This window comes from Perognathus longimembris, chromosome 2, assembly GCF_023159225.1.
Source record: "Perognathus longimembris pacificus isolate PPM17 chromosome 2, ASM2315922v1, whole genome shotgun sequence".
In the NCBI taxonomy this organism is placed as follows: Eukaryota; Metazoa; Chordata; class Mammalia; order Rodentia; family Heteromyidae; genus Perognathus; species Perognathus longimembris.
In genome coordinates, this window is record NC_063162.1 from 60,298,660 (window position 1) to 60,319,413 (window position 20,754).

A 20,754-nucleotide genomic window follows, 5' to 3' on the forward strand; every position below is an offset into this window, starting at 1 on the left:
GAGATAAGAGGCTCAGGGTTAGCTTTGAAGTATGATCCCAGATCTCATCCTCTGGAGTAGTTAGAATTACAGGTATAAGCCACAGGGCCCAGATCTCTCCTTTTCCTTGGGTGGCACTGAACTCAGGGTGCTCTACCACTTGAGCCATACCTCAGTCCTTTGCTTCAGCTTTCTTTCCCCAAGTGCAGTGTAAACAGAAACATGTCCTTAGTAGCAGAGTGGACACATATAGAATGGCCCTAGTTCTCTTCTGACAAGGATCACTTCCCCTCTCTTGCTCCTGCCTGCCTTTGTTGACTCTTGGATGCCTCTAAGCTATTGTTTTACTGCATTCTGTACCAACTTGATCATTGTTATTGGAAGCAAGGCTCAAATGTTGACACTATTTGGTCATTTTGAGCTTTAGAATTCCTGAGTTCTGATGGGTTATGCCTATAACCCTAGCTACTAATAAGGCTGAGATCCAGAGGATCAGGGTTCAAAGCCAGCCTGGGAAGAAAAGTCCTCAAGACACTCTCAATTAACCAGAAACATGCCAGACTGAAGGCCTAGCTCATGTGGTAGATAGCTAGCCATGAAGAAGAAAGCTAAGGCTGTGAGTTCAAGTGTAGTAACACACACACACACACACACACACACACACACACACACTTCACTTTTTATAGATTTCCAAGCATAGGGTTTTTTTTTGTTTGTTTTTTGGCCAATCCTAGGCCGTGAACTCAGGGCCTGAGCACTGTCCCTGGCTTCTTTTTTGCTCAAGGCTAGCATTTTGCCACTTGAGCCACAGCGCCACTTCTGGCCATTTTCTGTATATGTGGTGCTGAGGAATCGAACCCAGGGCCTCATGCCACTCTTGCCACTAGGCCATATTCCCAGCCCCAGGGTTGTTTTTTTTACTAGTATCCAAAAATCTTCTTCTCTATCCCATCCCAACCTCCTTTTTGTCTGTGTCTCTTCTCTCCCCTCCTCTCCTCCCTTCCCATTCCCTCTCCTCTCCTTCCCTTCCCTCTCCTCCCCTCCTTTCTCCTCTCTTCTCCCCTCTCCTTTCCTCTCTCCTTCTCCTTCTCCTTCTCCTTCTCTCCTCTCCTCTCCTCTCCCCTCTCATCTCCTTTCCTTTCTCCTCTCCTCTCCCCTCTCCTCTCTCCTCTCCTCTCCCCTCTTCCTTCCTCTCTGCCCCTCTCCTCCCCACCCCACCCTTCTCTGGAAGTGTATGTGTCACTGGGGATTGAACCCAGGATGCATGTACCACACACAGGCCCTACCACTGAGCCCCTGCTCACATTTTAAAATTGGTCGGTGTAGAGTTCATACTTTCAATTCTTTGTCTTTTTATTTTTTTTGACATGACTTTTGTGTGTGTGGGCTGCTTGTGGCTTAATACAAATTCCACACCTCGAAGTTGTTCCACATGGTGTCCAGCCCGGAGTGTGTTCTCCTGGGAGTCTCCCAGCCCACGTGGTTCACAGCCACAGGGCCAGGCAGGAGCCTTGAGGCCTCTCCGTCCACTGTGGGTCTGTGATGGGGTACGTGTCTGTTCACGCCTTTCTTTCTCAGTCTACTGTGTACCTGTGAGGGGGCACCTGTCTGTCCAGGCCTTTTTTCTCATGGCCTCTCGGTCCAGTGCAGATCTGTGATGGGGCACATGTCTGTCCACACCTATCTTTGAGCCCAGTGTCATTCAATAGGCCTTTTCCACAGTTTTTCCTTTTCTGTTTCAAGGGAACACAGATAACACAAGGTCTCACCATGTAATGCAGACTGATCAGCAATGCCCCTCCATGGGTGGAGTGCGGGTATGGCAAGCGTGGGCACCATGGGTGGGGTAGAGATTGTAGGCATGGGCACCTCGGGTGAGGGGCGGGTATGATAGGCATGTACACCACAGCCTGCTGCTTTGCTTTTCTTTATTACCATTTACTTGTTAACATTTTTATCTCCTTATTTTCATATGTTGTTTGATTTTGCTTGGTTTTGTTTAGAGTGATGGATTTTGAACTCAGGGCCATAATTATGCATGCTAGAAGTCCTCTACCACTAAGCTACACCTTCAGCCCTAACCCTATCTCCTCCTCCCCCTCTTCCTCCTCTTTTTCTTCTTCTTCCTCTTCCTCCTCCTTCTTTTCTTCTTTCTCTTTCTTCTTTCTTCTTCCTCCCCCCTCCTTCTTCCTCCTCCTCTTCCTCTTATTCTTATTTTTGTATTCATCTTCTCCCTCCTCTTCTTCCTCCTCTTCTTCTTCACCTTCTCATTCTTCTTTCCCCCTTCCTTTACTGGGGCTTGAACTCAGGGCTTCACACTCTTGCTTAGTTTTTCACTGAAGGCTGACACTCTACCATTGGAATCACAACTCCAATTCTTGCTTTTTTGTTGCTTAATTAGATATAAAAGTCTCAGATTTTTCTGCTTAGCCTGACTTTGAACCACAGCCCTCCGATCTCCCTGAATAAATAGGATTATATGCATGAAACACTAGTGCTTAGCTCTGTGTGTGTGTGTGTGTGTGTGTATGTGTGTGTGTGTGAATTCTGAATCTTGCACTCAGGGCCCCATGCGCTTGCTCAGCTTTCTTGATTATAGTTTATGTTCCATCACTTTAGCCACACCACCAGTCTTGATATTGCTGGGTTAATTGAATGACCCTACAGAACTTAGTCTCAGAGCCCCTCTCCCTTAAAAAAAAAAAAAAAAAAATTCTGCTCTGTCCTGCAGAGACACAAATGAGCAAAACATTGGTCTGCTGTATTTCAGGGTCATGGATAGTTAGACTGTAAAGAGGCCAGGAGGTGAGGTTTGAGTGACAGTCTCACATTCTACATCCCCATCCTGGCAGGTAAGCCGCTTGTCTATCATCTGATGGTGACATGCTTGTGGGGGAAATTGCGCCTTTGAAAGATGATTATGAATCCGACGTGTCTGAGATAATGACAGATGACACAGAAGGGAAAGCATGGGTCAGTGGGTATACCTGAGCATAGCCCAAATCCACCTCATGCAGGTCATCTGTCCCAGGCTGTCTCTCCACATGATCTTGGGCTCTTCTAGGCTCAGCCTTTCATCTAAGCAGCCCTTCCTGCATGACTTGTTAGTCATGGGGGGCGGGGTGTTAAACTCAGTGCCTGGGTGCTGTCCCTAAGCTTTTGTGTACAAGGCTAGTGCTCTACCACTTTGAACCACAGCTCTACTTCTGGTTTTCTGGTGGTTAATTGGAGATAAGAGAATCACAGACTTTCCTGCCCAGGCTGGCTTTGAACATCAATCCTCAGATCTCAGCCTCTTGAGTAGCTAGGATAACAGATGTGAGCCACTGGCTCTTCTGCAGACTTTGCTTGTGGAAGACAGAGCCTTCTCATCTTATGGGTCTCCAAGAATTTTCTGATTGTCCACTTAGGCCAGTTCTGGGACTTGAACTCAGGGCCTGGGTGCTGTCTCTATTGCCTAGATTTGTTGTTGTTGTTCAAACCTAGTGCTCTACTACTTAAGCTCCACTTCTGGCTTTTTGGTGGCTAATTTGGAGGTAAGATTCTCATAGCCTTTCCTGTCTGACCTGGCTTCAAACCATGATCCTCACATCTCAGCCTCCTGAGTACTAGGATTAGATGTGAAACGCTAGCACCTGGTCTGATTCTTCATTTCTTGACCTTGTGCAGTAACTCTCCCAAATCACCCCTCTTCCAGGTACTGAGTCCCGCGAAGTCCCATCCCCAGATGTGGGTCTTGGCCACTGCTGTCACAGAGGTCTACTGCACCCTAACCTAATGGCTAGCTATTCTCTTCCCTCCTGGAGAGGTGAATCCCCATCCCTTCCCTTGGAGTATGGTGTTCCCCAAACCACAGAGGGATAGCAGGGGAGTGGAGTGTGCTTTGGGGCTGGGAGGCACACTGGACAGGAAAGCAAGGTCATTCCTGGTGTCTAGTGCGTATTTCCTAACCACAGAATGACATAACAATGTTGTAACAGCCCTGACTCAAGATCAAGTCCACCAAGAAACTCCAAATACTTTTACGAGCTACTGGCCACTGAACCCCCATCCACAGGAACTGTTAGGAGGGGTTGGGATTTCCAGTAGGACTGGGAGGACTTCCAGAAGGAAGCTTGGGCTTGGAGAGTTAAGCTAGGGAGCCAGTTGCCAAGGACCCCAGCCCATGTGGCTTCCTGATGCCACCTTTCCTGCCTGATGAAGGGGTGCTGGCCTTCAGCACACAGCACAAATGACATTTCAGCCAATCATGGGCTGCATAAATAACAACAGTCCTATGAGATTCCATTGCTGGGTGACTAATGTTCAAGTTATCTGAGTTTGTCTTAAAAACACTATGGTGTTTCCGCCACCATGAAAGCACTCACTGGACATTAAATTTCTCAGGATGTAACTCCATCATGAAAGGACACACACAATGTTCTGTTCTGCACTTGGGGCTAAAATAAAACCAGCCATCTACAGTGAATGATGTGTAGGGGTCATAAAACAAAGGACAGGGACCCAGAGCCCTTCACTTTTAACTCACTAGTGATTCTGCCATTCAACAACCAGATGTCTTAATTAAAATTCTGCTAAAAAAAAAAACAAAAACAAATCAATTAACAGATCTCTTCCAAGATGGTTCATTCTACCTTACACACAGAAAATTGCTTATGAGTAGCACATTGCTGCTTTAGATGATCAGTTAACAAAGGCTGTTAATGAAAAACATTGTTATCAAGTCAGACAAAAGACACCCTGGGAATCGAGGCAAATTATCATAACTCAGAACTTTGTTTTGAAATAGAGCTTAGCTGCCATCACACGTGAGGCATGCAGAATTTTGCAGACTTCCTTCTAGAAAGAGCTTAGAAGTCAAGGGGAGGGCCAAGTGCTGGTGATTCATTCCTCTTATCCTAGCTATTCAGGAGGCTGAGATGTGAGGATCAAGGTTAGAGGCCAGCCCAGGCAGACAAATCCAAGAAACACTTATCTCTAATTAATCAGCAAAAAGTCTCATGTGGTAGAGCACTTGAGAAAAACAAGCTAAGTGATAGAGCAGGGCCCTGAGTTCAAGCCCAACTACTGGCATGCACGGACACACACACACACACACACACACACACACACACACACACACACACACACTGAAATGAGGGGAATATTTGTGCCCCAGAACCTTTCACTGTGAATAATAGAATGATGTGAGTTTCTCCGCCAGTCCTGTCTTCCTTGTATATGCCATGCAGACTGCAATAATCGCCATGAAATAATGACATGGGAACAATAATTGCTTACATTGGTGTAGCTCTCTATGAGACATGCATGTTTTCCCCTTAACTCTTTGCTGCTGCTTTTATTTGAAGCTCCACATAGCTGCCAGTCTCAGCCCCAGCTGCCTGGGACTTTTCCTCTTTCTAGAAAGCCAGTCTTACATTGATGCCCCTTGACACTGATTTACCATCATCTCGAAAGTTTTCTAGATGTTCACAGGGGATGGCTTTATTGTGGCAGCTAAAATGATGAGGCCAAGAGTTTTGGAAAATTCATCTTAACTGTGGTGAGATGGTGGGGCTGAGGAAACTGGGCCCTGGACCAAGGCTCTTTCTCCCAGGCCTGGACACAACACCACAGTTAGAATCATGAAGGGCTCCCTCATGGGGGGTACCCATGTGGGAAGATAGGAAGTTTTTGGTTTTCATCTTTGCCTGTCAGCTCTGGTCAGTTAGCTTCTTGCTGAAGAATAAAAGGTACTGTCGATTCCAATCCTTTCAGGATTTGCTTTGCATGCTGAGGTCCATTGGCCGCCTTGGGCTTTCCCATTCCAGACATTGCTAAGGTTGTAGCTGTGTGCAATCATCCTGATAGCCAATGCTCCGCTCACAGCTCAATCACCTGGGCGTCTCTGGAAAGGAAGACAAACATCTGAAGGACTTACTCATCAAGTGACTAGGCTCTAAATGCTGTCTGTGCTCCTGTGCAATGGACCAGGCAGGGGTAAAGGGATTGTGGACAGGGGGTAGCAAGATGGGGTGTCTCCTTGAGTCACATAGAAACAGGCCAGGGCTTCCAGGGAAAGGAAGTCACTTTCTTAGATCAGTTGGAACTCTGTGACTGCTTTCTTCCCAGCCAGTCATAACATGACAAAATCCCCTTCTCTCTCAGCATTGAGAGGGAAGCAGTGCTTCCCCGGGTACATAGGGCACATTCAGGGGAAGTGTGGTTGGTATCTGTAATGGAAGAGTCTATACAGATCTGAGTTGGTGCTAGAGAGACAGGTGGAGAGATCTGTTAGAGTTGCCTGGTCCCCCATTCTAGCCATCTGATAGAAACCCCACCACCCCACCTCTTCCTGTTTATCTGCACAGCCCCCACCAGCCCAGGCCACCTACCTTGGCAACCCATCATGTACCAGAACCACACACCAAAACCTAACCTGAATGGGCCTCTCACTACTTTTCTACAGATCACTCATAAAAGCCCCCTAGTCTCTAAGAAGCACTGGATTCAATATTCTGCTCAAGACCCTCAACAGGCTTCCTCTCCCAAACAAAAGTGTAAAATCAGAGAAAAGACAGAAGTCTTGAATATTAGGAATATGGACAAGTATTGAAGGGAGAAATTCCAGGCCAGTCATTAAGTGATATTTCTGAGGAAGAGTAAATTAGGAGCTAAACACCAGGTTATTGGAAGTCGGTAAATAGCAGTGACACTCAGGAAGAGCCTGGAAACCAGAAATGTGGACCAGTAGGTCCCACAGGCCCAGAAACCTGGGATGTGGGGAAAAGGCTGGAAATGTGTTCTGGTCAGTTTCTGAAATCAAACAAAAGGAGAGCTTGGAATGTAAGCTTTGCTTCCACAGAAATTGTAATTGCTTTCTGTAATGACTAACTGCCAGCTCTGCTTCTATAAATCTGCCTGCTTTCACGTGTGGTCACGCACACCACCTGTGTGTGGTTTTTTCCCTTTAAAAGCCCTGCTGTAGGAAAGCTCACCATGGCACTCTGCTATCCGACTAGCAGAGTGAGGTCCGGAGTGATAATAAAGACTCCTTGCCCTGCTTATCTGAGTTTGTGGTCATGTTTACAAGAATCGGAGATACAGGGCTGGGAATATGGCCTAGTGGTAAAATGCTTGCCTCGTATAGATGAAGCCCTGGGTTCGATTCCTTAGCACCACATATATATAGAAAAAGCCGGAAGTGGCACTGTGGCTCAAGTGGCAGAGTGCTAGCCTTGTGCAAAAAGAAGCCAGGGACAGTGCTCAGAAACAAACAAACAAGAATCAGGGATATGTCAAAAACCTATGCTGAAGCCACCCACTCCTGTCTATCTCTTCGTTGCCTCTTTGAGTCCAACACGCACTATAGAAAAGCACCTGGAAAATGATGTCTTCTCCTTCCGTGTGTGTGTGTGTGTGTGTGTGTGTGTGTGTGCACATGCATGCGTGCGCCAGGACTAGGGCTTGAAATCAGGGAACTTGTGCTTGTATTCAGGGCCTTGCACTCTCACTTGGTTTTTTTCTCTCAAGGAAGGAACTCTACCACTTGAACAGATCCACTTCTGGATCTTTGGTAATTAAATGGTGAGAAAAGTTTCACAGACTTTCCTGAGTGGTTTCATAGACCTGAGTGGTTCTGAGCCATGATCCTCAGATCTCAGCCTCCTGAGTAGCTGGGATTACAGACGTGAACTATGCCAGCTATGAAACCCATTATTTGTGCAAGTACTAGAAACTAGTATTTTAAAATAAATATATGCTAAATTTTTTTCTAAAGACAAAGGTATGATGAGAGAAGTGGAAAGAAGTGGAGGAATCGTAAGTGAGAATTACCAGAGCTGTCAAGAGTTTGTACCTCTCCCTGAAAGGCTAATGGGCTCATAAGCACCCAAGTGACAGATTGCCCAGTGTAGACACTGGGGCTGAGCAGAGAGTCGATCCCACTGACTGTTTTCATCTGTTTTTCAACTGACTGTTTCCATTACTATTCAGGAGGGACTCTTAAGTGGGTGCACCTTTGTCAGCATCTGCACTCGAGATGCTGATGCCCTGGGAGATGGGCAGCCAGGAAGCAACCTCCTCATGTGGCTGGCACAGCTTTCAGCCCAGAAACACCTGAGGCAGAATGGCTAGGTGGGTGAGGCTGTTCCTGACACACAGTGTGTCTGCCAGTCACCAGGAAGACAGGCACAATTTGCAGTAAAAAGGCTAGCTAGGCAGAGACTGGGGAAACATCTAATGACTGGACAAAGAGACAAGTTCTGACTGCAGGACATCCTGGGGTGGCATCGAGAGAAAGAGTGAGGCAGACACAGGTGGCTCACACCTATAATCATAGCTACTCAGGAGGCAGAGATCTAGGATCACGGTTCAAAGCCAAACAGGGCAGGAAAGTCCATGAGACTCATATCCAACGAACTACCAGAAAACCAGGAATGGCTCAAAGTGGTAGAGTGCTAGCTAAGAGTGCTAGAGTGCTGAGCAAAAGAACTCAGGGGCAGCACCCAGGACCTGAGTTCAAGCCCCATAACTGACAAAAAAAGGAGAGAAAGAATAAAAGATCTGTGGCTCTGGAATCCTAGCTACCCAAGTGCCGAGATCTGAGAATCAAGGTTCAATATCAGCATAGGCAGACAAAATGGTGAAACCCTTATCTCCAATTAGCCAAAAGAAAACAATAACACTATTACTGAAATGGGGAGGCTGGGTCTAGCAGCTGCCATCTTTGCCACGTGGTAGATAGGGAATTGGGTTAACTGGCCCCATCTTGTCTTCAAGGTGGAGGAAGGGGAAGTCCCACATCCCAGGTGATGGGCATACCTGAATTCCTAGAGGCAAGGGCAGGGACCTGGACAATAGGATACTGCACCTGTCAGTCCTATGCCTTGAACTTGGGAGACTTTCCAGTTCCTGTGACCCTGGCCCCTGCCCCTGACACTATTTAGGCCCTGACCAGCTCAGGCATTATGACACCATTCCTTGTCTCCTGTGTCTCCTGCCTGCTGGCTCTCTTCCAATTACAATATGATCCCACTTTAGCTCTCCATTGGGTTGATCTGGGTTGTTGGTATTGTTTTTCTGCTCTTTCTGTCCTCTCCTGCTCTCATGGCTCAGTTTTCTGGCAGTATTGAGTGTATTTGAGGGGCTACAGGTCTTTGAGATAAGAGTCCACCTGCAGGCACTGGCTTTCCAATAAAGACCCCCAATTCAACCTCTCAAAATGTGGCTTCTCTGTTTCTCGAGACTGAGAACACACAACATTCCCAGGGGAATCTTCAGCTCTACTGATCAGTGACAGCTGTCCAGTCTAATTCTGGAAGTATTTTGTGTATATGATTAGGATAGAGCAAATTAGTGAACATATTTGTATGGTGGAGAACCAAAGTTTTTATGTGGAAGGAGGAGACTGAAATACAAATAGGGGAAGCTCAAGAAGAATTTGGAGGAATTGACTCTGTGATTAAACATTCTTCTTGATGCACATTGCAGGAGTCTGGAAGCAATGGCCCTCAGTGACCCTGGGCACACAAGGTGATCAGGTCTGGGTTTCGTGTGTGTGTGTGTGTGTGTGTGTGTGTGTGTGTGTGTGTACGTATGTGTTTGTATTCATGCATGTGTGTTGGTAGTGGGGCCCAGTGCTGTCTCTTAGCTTTTTCACTCAAGGCTTGCACTCTACACTTGAGCACTCCTCTATTTCTGACTTTTTTTTTCTTTTTCACCAAAAAGAAACTTAGAGTCAATTGGAGTTAAAAGTGTTTTGGACTCTCCTGCCCAGGCTACTTTGAACCACAATCCTCAGATCTCAGCCACCAGTACCCAGCTGAAACACCTTGGGAGACTATATATGATATATTTTTAAAGCCCTAAAAGAAGAATGTTATCTATTAAATGTAGAAGAAGTGCTATAATAGAGAACTCAGTAATTTTATAACCACAAGGAGCCAAAACTCATTCAGGCACAGATCATGAACAGACATAAAGTCAGTCCTGAAGAATTGGTGGTCAGATATTCACATGAATCTCAAAGCACCAGCCCTTTGATTACTTGCTACCTACAAAGGGAAGTGTTGTAATCTCTACAGTGCAGAAGCCAGTCAGTTGGCTGGCTGTGGCCTTGTGTTTGCTGACTTAGTGCCACAAAAGATGCACAAAATCAGCTCCAAGTTCCCTTCCCCTCCTTTCCTTTCACCTCCCTACCTCTCCTTTCTTCTCTTTTCTCCTCCCTCCCACTTCCTTCCCCTCCTTTCCCCTCTCTTCCCTTCCCTTCCCTTCCCATCCCTCCTCTCCTCTTCCCTCTATTCCCCTTTCCTTCCCTATGTGGTATTTTTGACCAAAACCAACACAGCACAACAACAAATTCAGTCTGGACCTCCTTATGTGGAAACAAGAAACAAACAAATCTACAAAATGGGAAATTATAGGAGACAAATTAAATAAGGCTTAGTTCCTTCCAAATTGATAATGAAATGGTAAGAAAAAGGCAGAAATTGTTGTACTGACTAAAGAGAGATAAAACCAAATCCAATGATATTTTCTTCACTGACTAAGTAGAGCAATAAAAGTTTATGCTAAAAACAATTGGGGAAATGTGACTATGGATGGGGAAATTGGTGATGTTACAGAATGAGCATTCATCTCAGGAATGGCCCAGGACTGTGACTGTAGGAGACACAATAAGTGATGGATTTAGGGCTGAAATACCATGATGTCTGCACTGATTTTCATGTGGGCCAATCAAGAGGGGAAAAAAAGCTAAGAATATAGGGAAAAAAAAGCAAAAGAAGCAAAATGTACTTGGAAGCCTGGAAAAGGGAGGATCAGGCAGAAACTTTCTTCAGAATCCTTCTCAACCCATAGCTGGATGCATAGCCTGTCATCCCAGGCTATGTGAGAGGTTGAGAACAGGAGGATCAAGGTTCCAGGCAGAACCTTTCTGCCAGGCAGAAAAGTCCGAAAGGCTCCATGGCAGAAGCCAGAGGTCACAGGCACACAGCTATGATCCCAGAAATGATGGGAAGCTTCCTGTTGGCAGATCACAGCTCAAACATGCTCGAGGAAAATGTGAGACCCTATCTCAAAAGCAACCAGCAAAAATCCTCTGGCATGAAGTCTTGGCTTAAGTGGTAGAGCACCAGCTTAGCAAGCATAAGTTTCCGGGTTCAAGTTAAAACTACGGGAAAAAAGCAACAAACCTTGCAATGTCCTTTGGCCCTGCCCTGTGGCTCTGCCCTGTTGTCCAGCTCTGCAGCTCTGCCCTGTTACCTGGCACTGTGGCTCTTCCCGGCAGACCTGCCCTTTGGCACTACCCTGTGGCTCCAGCCCATAGCTACACCCATACACAGAGGCTTCATCCATCAGTCTCCAAAGCAGTGCTGAGCAGCCAACGGGTATTTTGGATTTTCTTTTCATCTTTGCCTGCATATGCGTGCAGAACCACAAACCACTGGGGACAGTACTTCCTTGTGTTTAGCACAAAAATGTATCATTCATTCATGATTAGGGCTTGCACTCAAGTCCTCTAAGCTTGAACACTTTACCATCTGAGCCATGTTCCAAGCATTTCCCCTGTCTGACTTTGAACCAGGATCCTCCTGATTAGCTGTTATTAATATGTGCACCACTATGCCTGGCCAGCCACCCATTTGGAGGAACCAAGTGTTAGGTTCTAATAAAACAAGACATTAATTAGGCCCTTTGTGAACTAAGTCCTAGGTGGTAGAAAGCGCATGAAAAGCCCAGCCAAGGGAGGATTCTAGCTTGTTCTTACTGCCTCTTCTGGGTCTAACCTCTCCTCGACGCTCACTGACTCCCTCTAGTGTTGGTTTTGGAAAGTGTGCCTACTTCCTCCCCAAAGCCTCTGTTTCTTCCCTTCCTGCCTGCCTTCCTCAAGTCCGGACTCTTCTTCCTTCTCCAGCATTTGCCTTTCATTTTAAAAAATTCTGGTCCTAAGGCTTGACTTAGGGCCTGGGCACTGTCTCTGAGTATTTTTTTTTTTTTTTTGCTCAAGACTAGCACTCCCAATTGAGCTAAAGCTCTACTTCTGGCTTCTTTGGTAGTTTATTTGAGATAAGAGTTTCATGAACTTTCCTGCCGGGGCTGGCTTTCAACCTCAACCCTCAGATCTCAGGCTCCTGAGTAGCTAGGAATACAGGCATGAGCCACCAACACCCAACTTCAAATATTTGTTTTGAGTAACTATTGCAGCCACCCCAATCTACCCAGTCTTCCTGGACTATGAAAAATATCTTCCTTTAGCCTAGGCAAAAGAAAGAATCCTATAGGTCCATTTTCTTCTGGGCGCTGCAGCCAGTCTGCATCTGCCACAGGAGCACAATCTGGGGCCCAGGCCCCTTCTCGGGCACCCAGGAGAACCAGTATTCCATCCATTCCCTGTCTAGCATCACCTGTGGTCGATGATACAGCAGGAGAAGCTTCAGACTCCTTCAAATAGCCACTTCACTTTCAGTCATCTCTGAGGAGGAGCTACACATCCTTGCAAACTTTTCTTTCTGGAAATTGCTCTTCACTTGCCATGATGTGTTTTCCACAATAAGCCAAACATGCCTAGGTGTGCTAGGGTCCCTCTGCCCATATGAGCTGTTCCTCCTCCTTCTGCATCAGCCCAAGCTCTACCCACCCTACTATACACACTGCTTCCCAATGGGCTATGCATCCCCAGTGCTCCCAAGACCCAAGGCACACATGATTGGTCCTGCCCTGGCACTCTGTGGCTTTCCACTGGGCATCCTAGAGTCCCCTGTAGCCGCCTCTTTTCTTAGCCCAGTACCTGGCCTAGAGCTATGCCTATTCATTCAATCAACACATATGTGGGTACTGGGATCTAGGTACTTGTGCCAAGTTCTGGGGCTATAGAGATGAAAAGGAAGACCTCCCCCCATGGAGCTGACATTTTAGGGAGCACACTATAAAAATGAAGATATGTGAATGTCATCTAATGTCAACGAGCAGAAAGAGCTTTAAAAAAAAATCTAACCCAGGATATGTGCTGGAAAGCCCAAGCCTTTGGCTAGGGTGTGTGTGTGTGTGTGTGTGTGTGTGTGTGTGTGTGTGTGTGTACTGTCCTGTTGTTTGAACTCAGCTCCTGGGCACCTAAGCACCTTTTGCTCAAGGCTAGGACATTTCCACTTGAGCCACAGCTCCACTTCTGACTTTTTTAGGGGGGCGGTTACCTGGAGATAAGAGGCTCACAGACTTTCCTGCCTGGGCTGACTGAATTGCCATCCTCACATCTCAGCCTCCTGAGTAGCTAGGATGACAGGCATGGACCACCAGTGCCCAGCTTTGGCTATCACACTTTGTGGTCTCACTCTCATGACACTTGCCCACTGGTACAAAGAAGGGGAGAGGGAGAAAAGGGAGCAGGTCACACTGCCCTGAGAGAAAGCCAGGGCTCAGCAAGACAGGAGAGCAACGAGCCCCCGCTGACATCATTGCAGTCGGTCTCACCTGGAGCTTCTTTTCTTGCGCACGCTGGTGTCTAGACAGAGGAAACAGGGCATGAGAGAGGGTCCTGTGACACCGCTCAATCCCTCAGGGCCACTGCAAGCCAGGGTCATGGGGGCAGTGCTGAGAGGCTCCCAGCCGCCACTTGCCAGAAGGTGGGCTGCAGCTGGCCTTTGGTACAGTTAATGCATCTCTGTTCAGGTCTCATCACTGCCCCCCCCCAGAGGTGGCACTAAGAGGTGGCACAGAGGTGGGACCAAACAATCCCTAAAGCTTCTTTATCTCCCCAAATCTTCCTTCTACTTTTAGCCTGGGGTTCCCTTCCTTTCTCACTTCCTGAAGAAGCCTGTGGGGTGACATAGGACTGTTTCCTTCCCCTTGTAGGGGTACAAAATCTCCGTGCCTGAGATGAATCGAGTCCCTCATGTCCGGGACAAGTAGCAAGAAATCAATATCTTGGGTATCCCCCCGTGCTGCACCCAGCCTCTGGCCCAGACCCCTCTATATCTATCTATCTATCTATCTATCTATCTATCTATCTATCTATCTATACATACATACATACATACATACATACATACATACTACATACATATATATAGAGAGAGAGCACATGCACACACACACACTCACATGCACACACACCAGTAACTCAGGGCCTTACACTCTTGCTTGGCTTTTTCCACTCAAGGTTAACATTCTACCACTTGTGCCACACCTCCTCTTCTGGCTTTTTTTCTGGCTAATTGGAGATAAGAGACTCATGGACTCTTCTGCCCAGGTTGGCTTCAAACCTATGATCCTTAGATCTCAGCCTCCTAAGCAGCCAGGACTACAGGCGTGAGCCAACAACACCTGGTTCTATATACCTTTATGGTCAGATTTTTCCAGTCAAAATTCTCTAAGGGTACCAAACACCTCCCAGAACATTCATAGTCATTGCATTGAATCTACTTTAGGAAGCTGGAAACACATTTCAGGGGCAGAGTGCTTGGCTGGTGTGCTCAGGTCCTGGCATCCGCCCTCAGAACAGCAAAAGAAAGATTAGAGTCTAACACAACAGCAGATGCATTGTGGGTGATATTTTGGAACAAAAGAACACAAATCAGTGCTGCATTCTGCTAGTCCACCGCCGTGCTCCTGCTTAGGTTCTGCTTAAGGAGGCTGGTTTCCTGCAGATCCTCAGGATGTGGTCTGCTCTGTGGCTCTCCCACGTGCAGCAGTGTTTGGATCATGAGGGGCCACCCAGCACGGCTCTGAGCAGGACTTGCACGATTTGGCAGACATCACAGCACCAATATCCACCATGCTTCCTTGAATTAAGGAAACAAATTCCTGCTTGAAGCCAACTTCAGGTCTTCTTCCCATCTTTCTCCAAGGAGACCTGGCTCTCAGGAATATCAGGAACAATGGAACAGAACAGCATGAAGAGAGAAACAGAGCACAGTGACAAGAGACAGATACTGAGGAGGAAGGGAAGATGCAGACAAAGGACATATAGAGACCAAGCACTGGTGATCATACCTGTAATTCTAGCTACTCAGGAGACTTAAGATCTGAGGATCAGTGTTCTGAGCCAGCTTGGGCAGAAAAGTCCATGAGACTCTAATCTCCAATTAACCACAAAAAACTGGAAGTGGAACAGGGATTCAAAAAACTGGAAGTGGAACAAGTACTAGCCTTGAGCACAAAAGCTCAGGGACAGTACACAGGCCTGGAATTCAAGTCCCAGGGCTAGCAAAAAAAAAAAAAAGACACAGAAGTGGGGCAGGGAATGTCGGGGAGATACCTTATCTCTTCTGCCTGGAGTGTGTTGGGCTCTGTGCTCTGGGTTTTATTCTTCCTCTGGTCTTTGACATGGCATTGTCCTCCATGCCTCAGGCTAGGTGGCTAGGCAGAATAGGACATCATTCAAAGTTTTATGTGTCAGGGCTGGGACTGTGGCTTAGTGGTAGAGTGCTTGCCTAGCATGCATGGAGCCCTGAGTTTGATTCCTCAGCACCACATAAACAGAAAAACCCAGAAGTGGTGCTGTGGCTCAAGTGGTAGCCTTGAGCAAAAAGAAGTCAGGGACAGTGCTCAGGCCCTGAGTCAAAGCCCTGGTACTGGGGAAAAAAAGTTTTATGTGTCAAAGATGATCCCTAAGTGGGGCATGAGGGGCCATTTGAAGGTGGGACCTAGTGGGAAGTCTGAGGGTTCAGAGATGAGCCTTCAAGTGAGATTATAAAGTTCTCTCTCTTAGCTTCCTCCACCACATAGACCTTGCATGGTATTTTGTGCCACCAGAAGTCCCAAGGTCACAGGGTTGATCATTCCTGGATTGAAACTTTGAGACTGTGAACCAAGCTGGGCACTGAGATCTGAGGGTCACAGTTCAAGGTCAGCCAGAGCAGAAAAGTACACAAAAGTCTTAGTTCCAATGAACCAGCAAAAAAAAAACAAAAAAAACAAAAAAAAAACAAAACCAGAAGTGGAGGTAGTGGAGGTATGGCTCATGTGGTAGAACACCAGCCTTGAGAAAGAAAAAAAGCCAAGTTAGATCATGAGACCTTGAGTTCAAGCCCTACAGGGGGTACAAACATGCACAACAAAAAACTGTGAGCCAGTATAAACATTTCATCTTTTATAAGCTGACTACCTCAGGTCTTTCGTCATAGCTGACCCATGCAGACTAATACACTTTCCTCCGTGGGCCAGGCAGCATGGGGTCTGTGGTGTTGGGTGTCTTGGGGCCCTTACCACTGGTGCACAGCAGGGTACTCTTGAGGTCTGTAGAGTCATTATCACACAGGTGCTTCCTGATCATGCAGATCTTCAGGACCAGGAAGCCAGCCAATATGGCAACGCCCAAGGCAGTTCCGATGACAGCGTATCTGACATCTGCAGCCCAGAATGGAGATACTCACATCTCACCACTCTGCCAATGGCTCTGGATGGCATCTAGCGTCCTGTGCTGGTCCCTGCCCACCACACTCCACCCCACCGTGGCCAGCCAAGTTCTCCATGCTTCCCCTGGCTTCTATCTGGGAATGTGTTCCCAGTGCTTCAAGCCCTGGTGATGGGTAGCTTACTAACTGGCCTCTTGTAGCTCTGCCTTCATTATCTCTTCATTAATTCATTGATTCACATATGGACTATGTGTTTACTGCCTGGTTTACTGCAAGCACACTATAGAAAGGTCCAAGTTTGGGAGGCCTGGAATCAGCAGGGGGAGACTAACAAAGAAGTCATGAGAGTCACATGACAGTTGGGGTTTGGGGAGTCCAAGAGGCTTCTCAGAGAAAGAGAGTCGCAGATCACAACTTGCCAGTGAGGCCTGCCCGAGGGGAAAGGGAGGCACTGTGCCAGCATTGAGACAAGTGCTTGAGGGGCCAGGAGCAGGCTCAGCCCGCCACCTAGGGACACTCGGCTGCAGTGCAGGGCATTGTGGGTAGTGGAGCTGTCAATCAGCCATAGAGAGCAGACATGAGGTCTTGTGTTCTCATTAAGGGCAGGATCTACTGCAGACCTGGCTCCCAAGATAAAGCTGTGCTAGCGACTCAGATGGGCCTGCAGATGAACATGACCTTGGTTCTGTGTGCTGACCAGCAGGAGACCAACCCCAGCACCCACTTGTGGACAAGATGGAAGGCTACCTACCAATTTCAGGCCCTGCAGACTTGCCTGTGGCCAATACTTGAGCTCCTCCAACATCTACAAGAAAGAAAACCCAGAGTCTGGTTAGACACTCAGGGCAGCATTGAGGAAGAGTGGGGAGATCTCGCTGGCTCCTGGGCATCACACAGACCTGGAGCCTCACTGGGATCTCAGTACCTTCCTTAGAGCCTGTCGGGCTCGGGTCACCTCCCCTGGCGCAGAGATCAAGGCTCAGCTATGCTTCTAACAACTCCCTTTCTCACCCTCTCCCCTGGTCACCCGACCCGCAGGTAAGGCCAGGGTGGAGTGGGGGAGTCAGCACAGACCTCAAGTGCACGCAGTCGAATGAGAACGCTTACCTCCCTCCTTACCCTTGAAGAGAACGCTTACCTCCCTCCTTACCCTTGAAGAAAGCCAGGCATACGTGGATCTCGGAGATGCTTCAAGAGCAATCTGATTTATTAAGGCGGGGGCAAGGACTAATATGGTAGGAGGGGACGAGAGAAGGCGATCGGCCAGGACGCTGATGATAGGCTGCAAGCTTACAATATGACCCCCTCATGAGCTAACGTCACTCGGAAAGCGCCAGGCCAGGGGGAGACTGGGGGCGCATGGGCTGGCGAGAAAGTTTGGGGGCTGTTCACAAAGCCGGTTCTTCTAGTTCTGGACCCAGAGAATTGTGGCCTGCTTCCGCATTCCCCAGGGCTGGGGGAAGGGCGGCATCTCCGGAGAACTCCCAATGCCCATCCCCCGTCAAGTCCAAAAGCTGGATCCCAACAAGAGCCCACACCTGGCCAGGTGCTGGTGGCTCATGCCTGTAATCGTAGATACTCAGGAGGCTGAGATCTGAGGATGGTGGTTCAAAGCCAGCCTAGGCAGGAAAGTTTGTGAGATTCTTACTTCCAATTAACCACCACTGAAAAGCCAGAAGTGGAGCTGTGCTTTACATGGTAGAGGGCTTGCCTTGACTGAAAAAGCTCAGGGACAGCACATAGGCCCTGACTTCAGGCCCCAGTACACGCTCGCTCGCTCTCACTCTCTTTCTTTCACACACACACACACACACTTGATTTCCCATGATCCTTGTATTCTGCAGTGACTATGATTATACCACCTCTTGTCACTTCTTTTCATTAATTTGGGTCTCCCTTTGTGTTATGTGGATGAGAGCAGGGTTTGGGGGCTGGAGCCCCATTTGCTACCTCCTCACCTTGAACCCCACCTTGGCTCACACTGCTGCCTCTCTTTGCAGTAAAGGCCAGACATCCTCCTGCGATTCAGGTCCCTGCCTGGCTCCCTGTCACCCACAGGCACCCACCGGGATCCCACGCAAGACCACCGGTGTAGGTACATACCACGAGCGCCACTGCACACCAGCCAGAGATGCAGTGGGGCCAGAGAAAGAAGTTAGGATGCAACTAGCAAGTGAGAAGGACCAGCAGGGATGCTCACAGAAGAAACAAGTTCACACCGAGGGCCTGGGTGACCTGGGTGGCTCAGATCAACGATGTTACCGGGGATGCCTTGGTCTCCCTGAAGCCTCCAGGCCCTGCTCTGTCCTGCCTTCCTCCTCAGGGACGTGGCCAACGGCATTGTCCTGGACACAGGGCTCTCTCCACTTCATCCTAGGACAAGAACCCACAGCTGGGGCTCTCAGCTCCGCCCCTTCTGAACCCCTCCTTCTGCTCCATCCTGTGTCCCCAGTCGGGGGTTCTGCTCCCTTGGCTCTGCTCCTCCAGGACCCAGGGAGGTGGATCTGGCTGTAATGCTTGTCCTTCCTGCTAGCTGGGCCAACGGCCACTCGGGGGCAGCCGTTCCCCTCCACACCCTCCCCACAGCCCTTGTCTGTGCTCAGCACTCTGACCTGGGCTCTAATGAGTGCCAGGATCGGGTTGGAATCCACCCATGTGCTGCTCTGCTCTCCCTGGGCCAGGGTCTCCTGCTGAAGACTCTGGACTCTGCAGTGGTGAGAGGTCAGGAAGAAGGCCTGCAAAGCCTGTAAGAACGCAGAGTGTGCAGGAATTCTCAGGGTACTCCAGCTGAAGGACAAAGCTCAGCCCCCAGAGGGATCACTGTCCCTCAAACCCAGCAAACCAAGGAGGGGCTTCGTGTCCCAGGACTGGTGTCCCTGGCTGGGGAGAGGGTGTGATGCAAGGGTCTTTCTTTGTCTTTCTTTTTGCTTTCCGTGTGTGTGTGTGTGTGTGTGTGTGTGTGTGTGTGTGTGTGTGTGTGTGTGTGTTCCTTGGGCTTGAACTCAGGGCCTCACTCACTTTACTTGGCTTATCTCTTCTTCTGGGCTTTTGGTGGTTCCTTGAAGATAAGAGTCTATGGATTTTCCAGTCTAAGCTAGCCTTGAGCTCTGATCCTCAGATCTCAGCTTCCTATGACACTAGGATTACAGGTGGGAGCCACCAGCATTTTCACACTGGGGCCTGTCTGACTAGAGGACTCACAGAGGCAATGAAGATGGTGCTGGGCATATCTGGCTTGACCCCAGCCACCTTCTATTGTCAACCCCACCCATGGCACGCTCAGCCTGGTTCAAAGCTAGAGGCAACTTCACTGCTGCCTCGTTTGCTGAGGAGTAGGAGCTTTCTGTAGCTCCTCCAACCTGCTCTGCAAGTGGCTTCCAGACATCAAAGAACTCCTGCAAGAGGAAATGGTGCTTTTCTGGGGTACAGGTTAGTGGCAGAGCACTTGCCTAGCATGTGGGAGGCCCTAGGTTTGAATACGGGAGGGGGTTGGGGGTAGGAGCAGGAAGAGAATGAGCCAGATGCTGGTGACTCACACCTGTACTCAGAAGCCTGAGATCTGAGGCTCCTGGCTCCAAGCCAGCCCAGGCAGGAAAGTTCATAAGACTTTTCTCCAATTAACTACCAAAATGCTGGAGGTGGAGCCATGACTCAAGTGGTAGAGTGCCAGCCTTGGGCAAAGAAGGTCAAGGATAGTGCTTAGGTCCTGAGTTCAAGCCCCAAGTAAGGCACAAACAAAAAGAGGGTTAAATGGTCCTAAGACCGTGTGGCCCTGGGTTGGGAGAGACAAGCATGAGACTGCTGGGGACAGAGGAAGAGACCAGGCTGCTTGGAGGGCTGGGAGGCCTGAGAAACATGCAGGGCACAGCATGGACTTGCTTGCATCTGACCCACTCACAACCCATCCCTGGCTTCCAGGCCTTTCTGCACCATCCACCTGTTGGGCCCACCCTCACCTCTCAGAGGGACTGACACTCTGCCACCCTTATTTGGGCAGAGCCAGGCTGTGTGACTCCCGGTGGTGGGCGAGCGGGCGTGTGAGCACTCAGATGTCACTCCATAAGCATCTGAACTAAAAATAGGATGAGGATGCCAGGCTCCATTCCTCCTGGGACTTCTGTGCTGTGGATGGCTCCTAACTTTAGATCCCATGAATTCCCCACATCCCCAGCTGACAAGGTGTCATGTGTGAGTCCCTTCTGCCACATCCACATATAAGCAAGACACCTTCGGGACGTTCCAGTGGAGCCCTGGTGCCAGGGGAGGCCCAAGAGCAATCGCAGAAGAGCTCACAGGGGCATGGAAGAGATGAGGACTGCACTTGGAAAAAGCTCAGGGGATCATGGGTCCTATCAGCACCTTCCTGGGGAGGGGAGGGCCCCGATAAGTTGGAAGGAGTCTGAATGAGGTGCTTGGGGGTGAATATTTGCTACATAGCTGA

The 20,754-nt window shown here is 48.6% G+C and overlaps 1 protein-coding gene across 2 annotated transcripts in view; it reads right to left on the reverse strand.

The window, feature by feature from the left end:
- Nucleotides 1–5,501: 5,501 nt before the first annotated feature.
- The window catches only part of Tmem273 (transmembrane protein 273), a 32,136-nt gene continuing 16,883 nt past the window's right edge, over nucleotides 5,502–20,754 (reverse strand). Inside the window, exons 2-4 of one of the 2 annotated variants that reach the window (XM_048336046.1) lie at nucleotides 17,065–17,118; nucleotides 16,165–16,305; nucleotides 5,502–5,866 (exon numbers count right to left, since the gene is read on the reverse strand). In XM_048336046.1, the coding sequence (XP_048192003.1) occupies nucleotides 5,853–5,866; nucleotides 16,165–16,305; nucleotides 17,065–17,118 (209 nt within the window). In that variant the 3' untranslated portion in view covers nucleotides 5,502–5,852. Of the gene's footprint in view, nucleotides 5,867–16,105; nucleotides 16,306–17,064; nucleotides 17,119–20,754 lie in introns of both variants that reach the window. The other variant, XM_048336037.1, reaches the window with a different exon arrangement.